This window comes from Ostrinia furnacalis, unplaced genomic scaffold, assembly GCF_004193835.3.
Source record: "Ostrinia furnacalis isolate ACB-3 unplaced genomic scaffold, ASM419383v2 OfSCF7348, whole genome shotgun sequence".
In the NCBI taxonomy this organism is placed as follows: domain Eukaryota; kingdom Metazoa; phylum Arthropoda; class Insecta; order Lepidoptera; family Crambidae; genus Ostrinia; species Ostrinia furnacalis.
The window spans coordinates 763158-776989 of record NW_021137587.1 but is presented as its reverse complement, the minus strand read 5'-3'; the positions used below and the strand labels follow the sequence as shown (position 1 = coordinate 776989).

Here is a 13832-nt window from a genome sequence, read left to right as displayed (position 1 = left end):
ACTTCATAAATGTCTACCTTTCTAAAATCTTAACAACCTCCGTCCATTCCCGGAATTGTAATAAAATTTGAACAACTAGAGTTAAATTTAATTCCGTTTGAGCAGCAAACTTTTGATTCCGACAATTAAGAGACTGGCCCAATAGATCTAACTGTACAGTTAGCTTGCGAAGTTAACGGCGAGTTAATATTTATGTTGGGCTAAATAATCGGTTACAGATAATTTGTTTTGAAGTCGACGGAGTGGCGGAGGAACTGTATTTTATGAATGGAAACGGAAATAAATGGCTATAATAAGAGGAGTTGCAGGCTCTGGCTGGATATTGCTATAGACCATGCTTTGTTTTACAACAAATTATGTACTGTTTTACAACTTTTAGAATAATAAGTACGTGATTATGTACCTTAATTTTGTCTTTCCGATATTTCGGCACTATTGCAAGCGCCGATATGTCTGCCTATAACATCTCACTCGCAAGTTTCTTCAGTTACTCCGTGACCATACCATAATTATTATTACTGACGGGATTGCTACCACATGGTAGCAATCCCGTCAGTAATAATAATTATGATAGTGACCATGAAACTTTAAAACAATAAGTACGTGTTTTTGAATATATTTTTTTCTAAAACTTGGTATAAAAAAACTTGAATTATGGACTGAACTATTAAAAGGTCCGCCGCCTTGCCTTGCTTCCTTGTGTTGACTTACCGATAGAGGTTTGTGACCGTTTTTATCCTCAATAAATAAACGTAATATGACATTGCAGACGTTGACCCTACACGACGAATGCTTACATTTGTAAACTACTCAAGAAAAAGATTTACGAGTTGATTATTCTTAAAATACTAAGGGTGGGTTGCACCACCTAATTTTGACAGTAACTATGAAGATAACCGGTGATTTTTGTATGGAGTTTGACAGATTTTTGACGTTTGTCACAGTTAAAGTAAGATGGTGCAACCCAGCCTTAGAATAGGTTGCACCATCTTACTTTGACTTTAACAAACGTCAAAAATCTGTCAAACTCCACATAAAAAACGCCGGTTATTGGTAAAGTTACCGTTAAAGTTAGGTACTTAGTGCAACTCAGCCTTAAATGTTACTTATTTAAAGTAGGTAAAGGCAATCACCATAACAAATGTTAGTAAGCCTGCCACAAGTAAAGCTGGGGTTCGCTCCTACTTATATTATTAACGGGACTATTCCCACCTCTCGTTCCCACCACTGCAACTCCTGTGTAGCCAGGAACTACAGCTTGACCGCCACAGAAACCCAACCAATGAAGGTCAAGTTTGTCCCGGGGGAAAGTTAAACTTTCATTATACTTATATTATTAAGTAAGGGTCAGTCCTCGATCCGGGCAAATGACTGCGATTGGTCCGGGTCCCGTACCTACATCAGAATTATTCGCGAACATAACCCACAGACCAGCTCGTTTGTTGCGAACAAGCAATCGGTATACACCGCGAAATCAATTACGTGGGACCGTTTCTAATACAGAAATAAATTGTATAATATGACAAATGTATCAGATTGATATTAGGTTACCGTTACGTCAAAAGGCGCTGTAACCTTTACAAAAGTAGGCCGTATTGATTGAAGCTATGTTGTGTGCTACAGCGGAACATTTTTCAAGCTTAAATTAATATCAGAAGAACAAGAGGAGTTCGAAGTTAAGGTTTTTTTTTTATAAATATTAACTGTTATTTCTATAATATTCTTGGGTAAATCTAGCTCCAGCGATAAAACCTAAGCCTGCCACGTAAAGTCTACTACACGTGATAATATATTATTTATAATAATGCCGTCAACCCACATGAATTCAATGACCTGAAATTTAAAGGCATTTATTATTTGTCGATACTACCGAGAAACTTTATCACGGACAGATTCAGTCGTTTCGTAAAGTAACAGATTTCTTGATTTCTTGGAAAAGCAGTGTAATAAATTCTCCATCGTTTGATATAACGACCTTTTGTAGACGCGAATGAACCTAAATTACTTTTCCAAGTAATATACAATCATATTACTGTGTAGTTTTTTTTTGTTTTTTTTTATTTAGTACTAATTTTTGCCCGTGGCTTCGCCTGAATGGTCGTCTGTCACAGAATGTCTATCCGTCCATATTATGTAGCCTATGTTTATCAAGAATACTGTAGAATTCTAATAGTAAAAGATTATTTTCAGTAGCTTCAATACAATACACAATCAAATCTAATCCTCATTATATCTCTAGGTAAAATTAGTGTAGAGCGTACCTACATACGAGTAAAGTCTTGATGAATTGTTTGTATAAGATCTTGTGAGTGAACTACACTTAATTAATTAATGTAACATAGCATNCTCTCACGTTAACTTGTGGACGCCGGTTCAAGTCACAAGTGTGCTATTGAACCATTTTTTTTTTTTTTTTTCTTTTTTTTGTTTTGTTTAAGTTAAACTATTCTATTTTAATTTTTATTTTTTTTTTATGATGGCGCAAAAGGAAATTATCAAAAACCTATGTGTTAAATGCAAGAATATTATAGAAAACCGACAATTCACAAATTGCTCAATATGTACAAATTATTTTCATATTGACTGTGCAAATGTAAGTTTTGCACGATTGTCTAGTAAAAAAGAAAAAATATTTAAATCTCAAAAAAGACTAAATGAATGCGGGGTACCACAGGGTAGTGTATTGGGACCCTTACTCTTTATAATTTACATCAATGATATAGTTAAATCGATTAATCATCCAATGATACTATTTGCCGACGATAGTACTATCTTTATAGAGTGCAAAAACGATGATTATACAAATTATGAAAACGATATAAACAAGACCATAAAAGATATTATTAGGTGGATGGAACAAAATAATTTAAAGGTTAATTTAGAAAAAACAAATATAATGCATTTTTCTCAGAAAATTTNCAGAAAAAAATTTATCCTAATTTGAATATTAACTACGGAGATTGTAAAATAGAAAGAACCAATTGCACAAAATTTCTTGGCATATACATAGACAGCAATATGTCATGGGAATCCCATTCTATTGAAGTTTGCAAAAAAATGTATAAATTTTCATTTGCACTTTACAAGTTAGCTAAGACTGCTAACCGTGATACAGTATTAACGGCTTACCATGGTTTTGTTGCCTCGACTCTTCGTTATGGTGTAATATTTTGGGGCAATTCTACCTACAGAGAAATATTACTGAGGGCTCAAAAGCGATGTGTTAGGGCTATATNCTTAAAAATGCCGCACGATGTGACGTCGTGCGCAACTTCAACGCACCATAACTATGTAATTATTTGTTAGATTGACAAACAAAAATATACGTGTCCAATATTTTTTGATATTAAACATTACGGACTAAAAAAATTTTTTTAGGCAACTAGCCTATAGTAGGTAATACCTGTATCAGTCTAGATACTATATATTGATTTTCTTGTGAACATAAACATCAAAATGAATATGCAAAACATGGTGCTCTAGACGTGTTTCGCTGTAAGTCATCCACGAGGTTCACTGTCTGGCAGCTAACTACCTCCAGACACGCGAGGGTTGACGGCTCCCGACACTAAGCCCGATGCTCAAATTGCTACGAACCAGGGATGTTGAGGATATGAAGTTTCGGTTATGGATACGGCTACGGATATTAAAATAATATTATATCGGTTTCGGATAATTTCGGTTACGGATATTAGAATTTTTAAAATTTAAATTCAAATAGCAAGATGCTGCGCAAACCACATAGCCACTTTAAGTACTATGACGACACCTAAGATAAAGGTAAAACAGGCGAGGATATTAGATGGTGCCCGGGAATGCCAGACAAGTAACAAATATTAAAAAATATTAAGATTTAGACTCCGCCTTTATCCGAAACTATCCGAAACTTGAATCGGTTACGGTTACGGATATTTTTTAATTTCGTATATCCGATACTTTCGGTTACGGTTTCGGATATCCATAACATCTCTAGTAGGAACAGCACATCAGACGATAAGCCTTTGTTGGAGAGTAGCACCTATCACAATGAAATAAGATACCACAGTGTTAAACTTGATATGTCGGGGTTTGTGTATAATTAGGACTTCGCGTCAACGCGTCAAAGTGCCGAGAAACTAATTATGACACGAGAAAATGAGTAAACCCTTTAAAACTATGTATTATTATCTCGAATATCTTGTGAGATCTTGTGATGACTATCTCATTAAACGAATAATTGAAATGATGACAATAGAGTTTATAGCTCTACACGTAGTGGTGTAATATTTTGGGGCAATTCTACCTACAGAGAAATATTACTGAGGGCTCAAAAGCGATGTGTTAGGGCTATATGCGGTCTAAAACCTATAGAAAGTTGTCAGCCATATTTTAAATCACTGAAGTTATTAACTTTTCCATGTATATATATTTTTGAACTGTGTGTATTCGTAAAATCTAATCCAGATTTGTTTAAAAAAAAAGATCACATACCTAACCTTCGCCCTAGAAAACCCGAACTTTGCACAAATAATAAATGTAAAACCGCACTAATGCGTAAAAATGTCACAGAAATGGCTCCAAAGGTTTACAACAAACTCCCAGAATCCTTGAAGCAATTTAATTTAAATAAATTTAAAATTATTTTATCAAAAATGTTAATAGATAAATGTTATTATAATATGAATGAATATTTTAATGATAGAGAATTGTAACCATTAATATAAATGTGATTGTATAATATGTAANTTCAATTATAATATGATTGATCTGACATTATTTAAGTGAAAATTCTTTTTTATGTAAATGAAATTTGATAAGTTTGATTTATAATTTTGCATGCCAAAAGGTGGAAGATGGAGATACTAAAATACTTGTAATACCTACATTTACCCATGTTCGCAAAATAAATATATTTGATTTAATTTGATTTGATAATAATGTGAATAATGTACGAGTAAAAAGGAAAGTAAAATAGAGCTGGATAAAAATGCACACCAAATGCGAAATTTCCTGCAGTACACTGAACTACAAAACCAATACGCTAAAACAAAAGATCACCCTTTGAAAATATTGGAAACACTGCAAAAAATCCAGGGATACTCAATTGTATTTTATTGTGGCAACACAAGAAGTGTGGGCCGGGCATCCGAAAGTCGTTTGCACGAGTGAACTCGGGCGCCGGTGTTTTTGCGCCGGAGCCGTACACCCGACAGGGATTGCCGTCCGCCGGCGCAAGCAGTTTTTGTCGCCGGCACAATACATGTCTTTGCTCCTTTTTTGGCTGATCGAAGCCGTGTTCGAAGGCACGGTTCTATTGTTATAAGAAACAAATTAGTTTGCACACATAACGAGTGATTTAGATATCGGATAAACAAATAGAGGAGCAAAAAGCTACAACTATTTTGAATATCTCATAAATGAGTTATGCGTGCGCCTAAAACATGAAACTCTACAACATTATCTTTAGCCGCTGAATATTGAATTTTCTCTTGTTTTATGCTGTAACGATTGAAACTATTTTCAATTCGTGATTATGAATACTTTTCCTGTAAGTTTTCTTTCACGTCAAAACGCGCTTCACCAAGATCGAAGAACAACAACGCTTTGTGTATCCGCGTCCGCAACATATTTACTGGTACAACAATAAATCAGCTTATCTCATAAAATTCTTACATGTAACAATGCAACAAAGGAAATCGGCCGCGACCCCAAATGTTATTGATTTACGTTTTATGAGTTATTCTTATTTACGGCTGTAAACGGTATTGTTTGACATCGAAAACTATTTCCGCGCCAAGAAAAAATATGGGGAAGTGTATTAAATTGCCCAATTGAATGGAAACTTCATTTCGGTGTGTTCAGGTGATTTTCCCTTTTGTTATTGGAGTCCACAATGGGACACGAAAGAAGAAAATTACATAAAAATTTAACCGCCTCTGTGGTTAGTGGTAAGACCACCTGCTTCAGACCCAGAGGTCCCGGGTTAGAATCCCAGTGGGGGCATATTTTTCTGTTTGGTTGATGGTAGCGCTGTTTAAAGTCCGCCTGGCTAGCTACCACCATCTTACCTAAGACTGTCGCCATAACAACATTGTTATTAGCATTATTGTGTTCCGACAGTTAGAGGTAAGACAGCCATTTCCTCTGTGGTTAAGGATTCTGGGTGAAGCTTGCTTCCACTTTCAGCCTGATCATCACTTTCCATCAGGTGAGATGCAGGTCAAAAGCTTTCTCGTTGTGTATAAAAAAAAAATATTTGCACATTTACTCACACTTAGCAAGAGATTTAATACAATGTCGGGCATTCAAATCCCAGCCTTGGACCAAAACAACAAATAACCGTTTCTACTAATGACCTTTTTGTGCACTGACGACTCAAGTAGCCAATCCTGGGATTGGGAGAGCTCGAACAGATTAATATGCAAATGGCGATCCGCGGCGAGGCCGATTCGATGTCCGGGCCAGCCATTAGTGTGCTTTAATTAATTCTGCCCTCGTACAGTAAGAACAAAACAGTATTTACAGGTCATTTGAAAGGTTTACAGAAACAGATTGTTACACTAATGTTGGTAAATTAATTCAATATTCAGAAATCAGTACCTAAGGGAAAGTAAACTGTTCACTGAGGGTCAATAGTAAATTGACCCTCAGTTTCACATTATTGGTGTGAATGTTTAGCTGGACTCTAACTTTATAACGATCATAAAGCTCTTAAACTTGTACTAACAGCTTTATTCATCAAACCATGAAGTATAAAATCTTCATGGATATTTCCTAAACGTTTAATTCAGTTTTCATTAAGCAATCTCATCTAGCTGTGGTCTAAAAAACAAACGTTTGATGAATTTCAATTACTGAAATACCTACTGAACTGTGTTTTATTAAGTCAAAGCCTCCAGCTGTATTAATTTCTTATTTCAAATAGATACTGCGGCTGTGACTTTTCGGTTCTCCAATTAGTCTGTTCTCGCACGTTTTATTTGCGCCAAGCTTTATCATTTCCAAATGAAATTTCATTTTGGACAACCTCGTTTCGGGCCGAAATTAAAAACTGGCACAATTTAATTATACTTGAAGAGAAAAATGGTAAAAACAATTTAGATAGTGAAAATGGCAACTAGGCAGCAAATTAAAATGAAATTGAGTTAATAATAATAGCAATATAATATCATCATCATTTAGTCCTTGGAAAAGCCTCTTTCCCGGACCATTATATTAACCGTAAATTATCCTCCTCTAGGGCTATCTAACTTGCTCTTGGATTTGTTTTAAATACTTGTCAGTGAATAGAAATTAACTGTTACGGACTGCCCTGTGTTATCTTTTTTATACAGAATAAGGCCGCAATTGCACCTGATGTTAAGTGAGATACAGTCTAGGGTGGTATAAAGGTCTTGTAGTTTTCAAAATACATCACACCTAACTTATCGCAAAAGTTTATTCGAGATCCATCTAGTTTCTTAAAAAGTAGAGTACATAGTACATACACTCCCAATTATATTACGCTTTTGTAATATTGTACAAAATATTACTTAAAAATATTCATCATGACTGCACAAAACCTTCACGGCAATTTCAAACAAGTCCAAAAGGGGAAACAGAAGTTTTTACAAATCGGCAAATTGGCCTCCAAAGCGGTTCTATAATTGAAAGCCTGGAGTACAGAAGTTTCATATTTTTGCAAGTTGTTATTTAGACACGAACGTAGTGATGCAGGTCGTCACTTGACTATCGATAGTGTAATATTTTATTATTCTGTACCTACTCGCGAAGTTGAGAATGGCACGAATGTTTGTCTGAAAATGCTGTTCTATTCAAGACAGAGAGAACAGTACATAGTGCTCTTGGCATGGACTCATTGTCATTTTCAGCTGGCCGTGTCAAGTGAAAATGAAAATAAAATATTTATTGCCATATCAAGTACCTAGTACGAAACAAAAGACAGACCTCCACACTAGGCATTGCCTGTCCTGTGGAGGAAGGAATTACGATTTACAAGTAGTATTAGTATGGCTAAGCAGAAGTGCAATAAATGATACTTTTTCTTACATACGTTTCAGTAATCAAACTTACTTCAATTTATCCTTTGATTCAATTAATTTTTCAAATAGGTTTAATCGCTCATTATCAAGCTTAACCCACGAAGCTTTCACGTCAACCTATCAAATATCGATAGCCCGTATCGATATATTGTCCGACACTAGAAAAAGTTAGTGCAAGCGCAAGCGGTTCAATTAAAGCGAAGAAACAGTAAGCCAACTCGTTGTTCGCTTGAAATTCATAAATTAATTTAGCTTTCAATTCCTTCCGGTAACCGTGTCTGTTCACTTCAGAATTTTGTTAAGTTAAACATATATTTCATCAAACAAAAGCTATCTTGACGAAATTAATTATGAAATGGAAAAGAAAATATGCTTTTATGATGATATACTAAGTATTATAACGCTTGGTACGTTGTGTTTTGAATTTTTGATGAGTACTTAATTGGACTGATCCATTACGTTTTTAAAAGCTACTTTTTTATGAACACACCCTCCCTAAACAAAACATAATAAGGCAATTAGAAGTAGGTACCTGACGACATCGAGCCATCCCACTACCCAAAGGGAGTCGGTGGGGGTGCGACGAGGGGGCAGCGGCGCCGAGCCACCGCTTGGCTATGAGCCACCGCTTGGCTATGAGCCACCGCCGGCCACGAGCCACCGCCGGCCGGCCACCGCTCCGCTGGGCAGCCACGTGGCTAGTTACCTGTAGTACAAGAAGGGGAATAAGACTATTGTTCGGTGACGAAATTGTTGTCACTATATCCACTCATTCACAAATCACGGGAAAAAGCAATAATGTGGCCAAGATGTCTTATGGTGTCCATGACTTTCTATCTATTTATATTGTCAGGTATGGTTAATGGTTCAAATGAAATGTTTTTGTTTCCCATCGTTGAAGTTCATGCTTGTAAGAAGCAAATTGTATTCTACTGAATTTCATAATTAAATTTTTACTTTTCAGTTATCTTGAACATTTGACCTTTGGTGCGGCATTTAGTCTTTTACGACAAAAAACTGTTGTATAGCCTGACCAGGAACATAAAAACCCTGGCATAGAGGCGCTTCAATTGCATTTGATAGTGCAACACTGGGTACAGTCGTACCTGTATTAAATTAATAGGCTAACTTTATGTATCAGGATTCAGGATTATAGGCTTATTTAATATTTTCATAAATTAACAAAAACATATTATATTATAGGTAAACTGGTTTAAATAAATTAAATGAAACCATCAATCGAGCAAGTAGGATTTTATTATTATTCATCAATAATCAAATTCTGAACTTGAATATTCAACTACAATGTCTGCTCATGAACGCTTCAAACTCGGTACTTCTTTCCCAATTCCATAAAATTCAATACTTACAAAGTGTCAAAAAACTTTAAAATAGGTAGTTGAAACAAACCACAGCTAATTTTCATAGTTGACTGTACTATACGATAAACATGTCAGTCAATTTGACAACCTTTGTCGGAAACATTATTCAATGAAAATATTGTCCGAACCCTTAGTATTTCTCTTCGACAAATACTTTAACACATTGTGAACCACTTTTCTTTCACGACTATAAAAAGATTTTAGCAATTTAATTCACAAAATCAATTGCGCACATTTAAAATAAAGTTTGTTTACACTTTGACAGCAATAGACTGACATGCAAGGTGACATGTCAATGAAGTTTTCAGTTACTGTTGCCATTAAAAGAAATTAGTACCATTAATTTTCCGCAACATGGCGAGGGTTTTTATGTTCCTGGTCAGGCTATAATTTAATTATTTTAATAGTGCTTCAGTTACCTCCGTAGACCAGGTGCGTGGGTCGGCACTCGTGTATTGCGTTAATTCGAGTTACTAATTTGACATTTGAAATAAAGTTTTCCTCAATTGGGATTTCCTTAAAAGGGGCCGTGATTGATGAATAATAAATCCATGTTAAAAGGTAAGTGTAATTGATAATGTACCCAAAGAAGCGGCATTTCAGTCTGTTTCAAACACCAAAACCGAATCTTAGAATCGGAGCGCCATTAGGTTAATGATCATCAATCACAGCGATGACGACTGATCCCCGGCGCCTCGGGCTTACTTAGCATATCACTTTCTGATTAATTAGTCGAGATGCCTCTTTGTCTTCGAAGTTTGCGTCATTAGGTGGGTGTAAGTCGATCGAGGGTACAACAGTGCCACATTTTACATTCTTTACAAATCTATCATTTGGTAAACTATGTTTTTTTGTCGTTGGTCCTGAATCCCTTCAAAGTAACCAATAAAAAACAGTATACTCGTACATATAACAAGACAAAATCTGCCGGTCACCGAACGAAAGGCCGGGCGTGGTCAAGCGTCAGTGGCGGCGACATCAAAGGCCGGCGTTTGACTCCGCTTTGTGCGGCCGGTCACGGTGGCTCGCCGCCGTCGGCTGTCTTCAAAGTGATTCAAAATACTGCATTTTGTTTAAAATGTGAACTTAGAATATTAATATTTGTTGGGGGATTTTAGGGAAAAGAGAAATTACCCCTGGCATGGTACCAGCGGTCATTATGATGGGTACTTGTGTAAATCTATTCATAATGTACCTGTCTACCTACATTTCTTTAAATTTGACTCTGCAAAATTCGTAAATCTTTAAATTCATCAACTCAAAACCTGTACCTTCCATTTCTCAGTACAACAAGTGCACTTAAGCTATACGAGTCCACAAATGACTTCTCGTTGCGTGAAATCAACGGCAATTAGTCTGAAGAGCGATGCGGGTAGTTTGAGCGCGGGTAGCTCGCCCGTGTGGCTCGGCTCGTGCGCTCGCCGACCGGCGGAACGCGCGCGGTCGCTAGTGACCGCAGCAGTTTAGGGATGTCTGAATGCCGATGGTGACAATCCTATTCTATCAAATTCGACGTCATCTGCAGAACATACTACTTACATACTATAAATTACGCAAATCTAAGCTCTTAAGATTGAAAAAGTTGGTAAAATGTAAAGCCTCTCAGATTAAAATTTTATTTCATCCGTAACAAGAAAAAGAGCTAAACAGAGTTACTTACATTTAAATGGTTCATGAGCATTAAAAATTGCTGGTATTCTTATCAGTAATGTTCATTGTTATTCTTTTATTTGTATCCGAAAATGCCGAACAACACTACTCCAGCCAACCTGCTCATTACGGCTAAGCGCTGCTCGATCTGAATAGAATGACTCGATCCGGTTAGAGCTAGAATTTCCTTTTAAATAAGGAGTGAAATAATTGGCTTTTGAAATAAAGTCTACCTTAAGATTGTATTTACATGAAAATTTTCATCTATTTTATCAAGAAATTAAGCTTAGGTTAGAGTTAGCTTACTAAAGCTTGCTTATTTACCATATTACAAGTATCGCTGATCACAAAAGATATCTAAAAACTTATATTGTTCATATCTGTATATTACAGGAATAATAAAACTGCCGCGAGGCTTGTCCATGATATATTTATTACATTTAACACCCCAAAGCGCTCGCTGCGTCAAACTTTCAAACTCGTAACTGTTTTATACGGGAGTACATAATATCTTTGCGAAGAGAGAGAATATTCTGGCATAAAAGATATACTATAAGGAGGAGGAGAACATCTAGTTGGTTGTTAGCACAACAATTGTAAAAAGTACAATACCTACAAGGTTAGTTTAATTTTACATACAATTTAAGAGTAGATAAACGTAACGGTACCTACGTGTTTCACTTGTCTTTTAAAGTTCTTCGTATCTGATATTCATTTGTATTAAATGTGGAGTGATCAAAAAATCAAAATCAAAATCAAAATCAAAAAATATTTATTCAGTTTAGACCACAAGTGGCACTTATGAACGTCAATAGAAAATAATAAAAAAAGAAAAGGTAGCCCTTATGGGGCACTTTACATGTCTCCTTATCTTTTGGGCCCTACCAGCGCTTCGAGACAAACATATGGCAAGTGCTGAGAAGAAACGCCGGAACAAACTCAGTCACCACTTATTGCCAGGAATTATCTAACGGTAAGAATAGTCAAATTTAAGTACATCAAATATGTGCAGACTGAACTGACCACGCATCCTTGTCATCAATATAGTCTCGAACCTTGTAGTACCCTTTGGACATAAGGGTATTTTTTATATGTATCTTAAATTTGTTTATTGGCAATTCGACAAGGTTGTGTGGTATTTTGTTAAATATGGTAATACATTTCCCCAAGAATGAATTACCTATCTTATGCAACCTAAATGATGGAACAGCAAGTTTATTCTTATGTCTCGTGTTAAATGAGTGGACGTTCTTCATTGCACTCACCAAACCCGTCAATGATTAATTGTAGCCTATTCCGTTCCTCTACAATTGTCTCATAGTTGGTGTGCAGCTCAGCCATCTCTTTCTTTAAATGCTTGTTTTTATCCCACACATCCATCAGCTCCCTCTCATTGTCCTCTCTTTCCCTATTTAATTGCTCAATCAAGTCTTTGGCTGCCTTCAAATCTCTCAAAGCCAGTTGGAGTTGGGACTCCTCCCGGCGAGCAAAGGCTTTACGTGTAAGCATTGTTTCTTTTGGTAAATAATAAAGTATTAAAATGTAAATGCCAAAGGATCAATTGATCAATAATTGGAGGTTGACAAAAATGTAGGTAAATATAACCTCTTACGCGGGTGACAGTATAAGGTCACAATAATAGTATTTCGTTTCTAAAATATGCACTACTGTTGTAAATATAAAAGAAATAGGTACCTGTTTCGAAAGATAGAACAATGTTAACAAAATCCAACGTAATATTTTCGTAATTGCACTGTCAAATCGGTTCTAAGTATTTGCACAATTTGCACCATAAACACAATGCAATACACAGATTTAAACGTTATTTCACTTATAAATACATAAAACAGTAACAGTGATGAGTTTAGAGACCTTTTATGATATTAAATTAAATAAAAATCAGTAAATAAATTGGGACAAGTTCAAATCAGCTGTATGGTATATAGGTAAGGTCATTATATGATATAACATAATATTTATTGTGCATGATTCAGTTCATTAATTGTAAATAGCTGCCTGAAAAACTGAAATTTTATAGCATTATGTATGAAAAAAGTCAAATAATATAAGGTTTTTACTGTACATCCCCCCGCTTAGTTCAAGCCTGTAATGAGGAAGATTGACTTGTCACCGCTTCCAGAAGAGAAATAAACTAAAATAAGGTTAAAGCGAAAATGCCGGTAACCGGTGGCTCGTGCTTAATTATATTAACAGGTAATTTGATAAGCTCACTAAAGTTTGAAGCTAATGTTAGCACCGCAGCTTTCAAGTTGTAAGTGCTTGTTATAAGTTTCCGAGGCATATTCGCCATGCGGCTGCACATTACATAGACACTTATATTATTCATACTTGTCATTAAGTTTGTGAATTAAATTAATAAAACACAAATATCACTACATCGAATTAATGAAATAATCATGGCGGTCTCTCTCTCCAAGTTAATTTTGAAATTAGATTCCACTCAGTAATTAAGCCCTAATTTTAACTTTGTCCTGCTATTTCATAAAATGAGACGGTAGCTCATCTTTAAAGCATAACAGTAACATATTTAATAACACAATCAGCACTGTCAGGGGCAACAGGCGCTGTAACTACCTACTCCGAAACGACCGGAATAATCGTGCTCGGGACAATTTTCACTAATTTAATGGCACAAGCACTCATTAAAATGTGCCGTTTAGATTATTTGATTTTATTTCTAAAGGCAGCAGCCCGAGTCCCGCGATACACTAGAGGCGTAAATGGACGTATGTGTGGTGTGTGTATGAAGATTTAGGGG

The 13832-nt window shown here is 35.8% G+C and overlaps 1 protein-coding gene across 1 annotated transcript in view; it reads right to left on the bottom strand.

Moving 5' to 3' along the window:
- The window catches only part of LOC114364077 (uncharacterized), a 126114-nt gene extending 113552 nt beyond the window's left edge, over window positions 1-12562 (bottom strand). Inside the window, exon 1 of the mRNA XM_028320066.1 lies at window positions 12319-12562. Coding sequence (XP_028175867.1) covers window positions 12319-12562 — 244 coding nt within the window. The remainder of the gene's footprint in view (window positions 1-12318) is intronic.
- Between the last annotated feature and the right edge of the window lie 1270 nt (window positions 12563-13832).